The 2,379-nt window shown below is 42.5% G+C and overlaps 1 protein-coding gene across 1 annotated transcript; it reads right to left on the bottom strand.

Annotated features, from left to right (window-relative positions):
* Positions 1–405: 405 nt before the first annotated feature.
* LOC131634543 (uncharacterized) lies at positions 406–1,653 on the bottom strand. Its single transcript, XM_058905212.1, has 2 exons — positions 1,037–1,653; positions 406–778 (listed from the first exon to the last, which is right to left on the bottom strand). The coding sequence occupies exons 1-2, from the start codon at positions 1,651–1,653 to the stop codon at positions 406–408; spliced, it is 990 nt and encodes a 329-aa protein (XP_058761195.1).
* Positions 1,654–2,379: the final 726 nt, after the last annotated feature.

Below are 2,379 nucleotides of genomic sequence, written 5' to 3'. Positions count from 1 at the left end.
TTCAATAGGAGACATCATATATGGAGTGATGGAAACTGGGGTTGTTCCAGGAATAAGATCAATTGAGAATTCCGATTCCCTTTCTGGAGGAAGAGAAGTGATATCCTCAGGAAATACATCAGGAAATTCGCAAACCACGGGAATCTCATGAAATTCTACCCTTACAGAAGGTTCCTTAAAAAGAACTAAAAGAAAGGATCTTTCTTGAGAAAAGAGGTAATTAACCGCGCTGATCGTACCTTCTATCAACTTGGTAATTGCATCATCGGAAGAAGTCTCTTCTGCAGGAATGAATATGGCCTTCTCTTTGCAACCAATATACACCGAATTAAGAGACAACCAATCCATCCCTAGAATAACATCAAGCCTCTTGAGGGGTAAGCAAATTAGATCAATTGGATAGTCTCAACCATTAAAAGACATTGAACAGTCTTTACAAATCAGTCGAGCTTCCACAGTATCATCCGTCGCCGAAGAAATAATCATGGGTTCGGTTAATGGAATAACTTCCAAACCAAGTCGGTAAACACACTCGGTAGAGACAAAAGAATGAGTAGCTCCACAATCGACTAGAACACATAAAGGTTGGTTGTTAACATAACACGTACCCGCAATGAGATTGTTGTTTCCTTTAGCCTTTCTTGCATCCAGGGTGTACACACGACCTGCAGTCTTTTCAGGAGCTCTCTTCTTCGGGCAGTTCCTTATTACGTGACCTTGCTCGCCACACTCATAACATCTAACAGAAGAAATCTCACAACTTCCAGTGTGCTTCCTCCTACACTTGTCACAAAAGGGAGGTCGAGGGAATCGGTCACCGTGGCCTTGCTTCATCTTTGGTGGAGGATTACGGGGCCTCAAGTGTTGAGTAGATCTTCCTTGCTCCCTAAAATTAGTCCTGTTCTGGTTCCTCTCTTCTTGAACCCTTTTCAAACTGTTTTCAGCAACATAGCATTGTCTTAGACATTCAGCATAAGTAGTGAACTCTCTTTGGGATACACTATGAGCAATGTCGGCCCTTAAACCCATCATGAACTGGTCAATCTTCCATAGTTCATCCGGAGCATAAACAGCTTGTCGGGAATAATCAGCCAAGTCCTCGAACTTCTCCGCATATTCAGAAACAGACATGTCACCTTGCTTGAAGTTCTGGAATTCTCGCTCCTTCTGAGTCCTCACACTATTAGGGAAATACTTCTCCAAGAATGCTACTTTAAAGTGTTTCCAATCCTTAGGAATCTCTTGTGTGGTGAAATAGGTAGATGCAGTGTTCCACCACCTAAGAGCCGGTCCCTTCATCTTCTGAGTAGCAAAGATCACCTTTTCTTCTTCAGTACACTGAATAGCTTGGAACACCCTTTCCATACCAGCTAACCAATCATGGGCCAAAAGAGAGTCAAGTCCGCCAACAAATTCTGGAGGATCCATCCTGAAGAAAGCACGAAAGTCTGGTCCAGCTGCAGCTTGAGGAACGGGAACTTGAGTAGGAGGTTGTTGTCCATGCATGCCTTGCATCATTTGAGCCATCATCTGATTTTGCTGCATCATCTGCTGCATCATCTGTTGCCAAGGCACACCTGCACTTCCAGTTACTTGCTCGGGCTCCACGTTCCTAGTTCTGGGCCTCCCGGGACCTCTGCGTTGCTCAGCCATCTCCCTGTCTGTCCTACGCATGGAATCAAGTTGATCAGGCTCGATGCCATAAATAAGACATAAGGAATCATACTGATCATACACATATGAGGCAGAATTGTACTGCATTATGATGCGTCTTAGCAAAGTCGAGGATCGACCTGCTCTGATACCAACTGTAACACCCCACACATATATGTCTAGAATAATATGCATAAAGTATTAAATATGGTTCATAAGACAACAATTACATAATGTTTGCAGCGGAAATAGAAGTACACGAACACATAAGCCGAATGTATCATGGCCAAATATAAGTACATCATAAGAGTACATATCCAAAATACAAGAACTAGTAAGCACGATAAGAAACTAAAAGAAACATCCAAGCATCGCCAAAAGATCTAATCCATCTTTCCCTTACCACGATCTTGTCTCGAACCACCTGAAAAAAATATAATTGGAATGGGATGAGATTACTAAATCTCAGTGAGTCCGCCTATCTTATTAGTCCGCTCAGATCTATAGGGAACATACAAAAAGAGACGAATCCACCATTGATTCGGGGTTTTCCTCACTTCCGGTACAAATACGGAGCAAATAAAACAATTCATCCGCCATTGGATGAATAATGCAAATATACAATTATATAAGCAACCAAGTATGCAAAACCCGCGTCCATAAACGGGGAATCCAGAAGTACGTTAATACCACTACTAAGTTACTAACACACCCTCGGTGGGTTCA

Source organism: Vicia villosa, unplaced genomic scaffold (genome assembly GCF_029867415.1).
Source record: "Vicia villosa cultivar HV-30 ecotype Madison, WI unplaced genomic scaffold, Vvil1.0 ctg.001311F_1_1, whole genome shotgun sequence".
Classification (NCBI taxonomy): Eukaryota; Viridiplantae; Streptophyta; class Magnoliopsida; order Fabales; family Fabaceae; genus Vicia; species Vicia villosa.
Note: the sequence above shows the minus strand (reverse complement) of the source record. Positions and strands in the feature narration are given on the sequence as shown.

Bases quoted from the DNA above. Each gene is read 5' to 3' on its own strand.
- LOC131634543 (XM_058905212.1), bottom strand. From the start codon at position 1,653: ATGGCTGAGCAACGCAGAGGTCCCGGGAGGCCCAGAACTAGGAACGTG. The intron at 779-1,036 runs GTTCATGATGGG...TGACAAGTGTAG, and splicing joins GAACTATGGAAGATTGACCA to GAGGAAGCACACTGGAAGTT.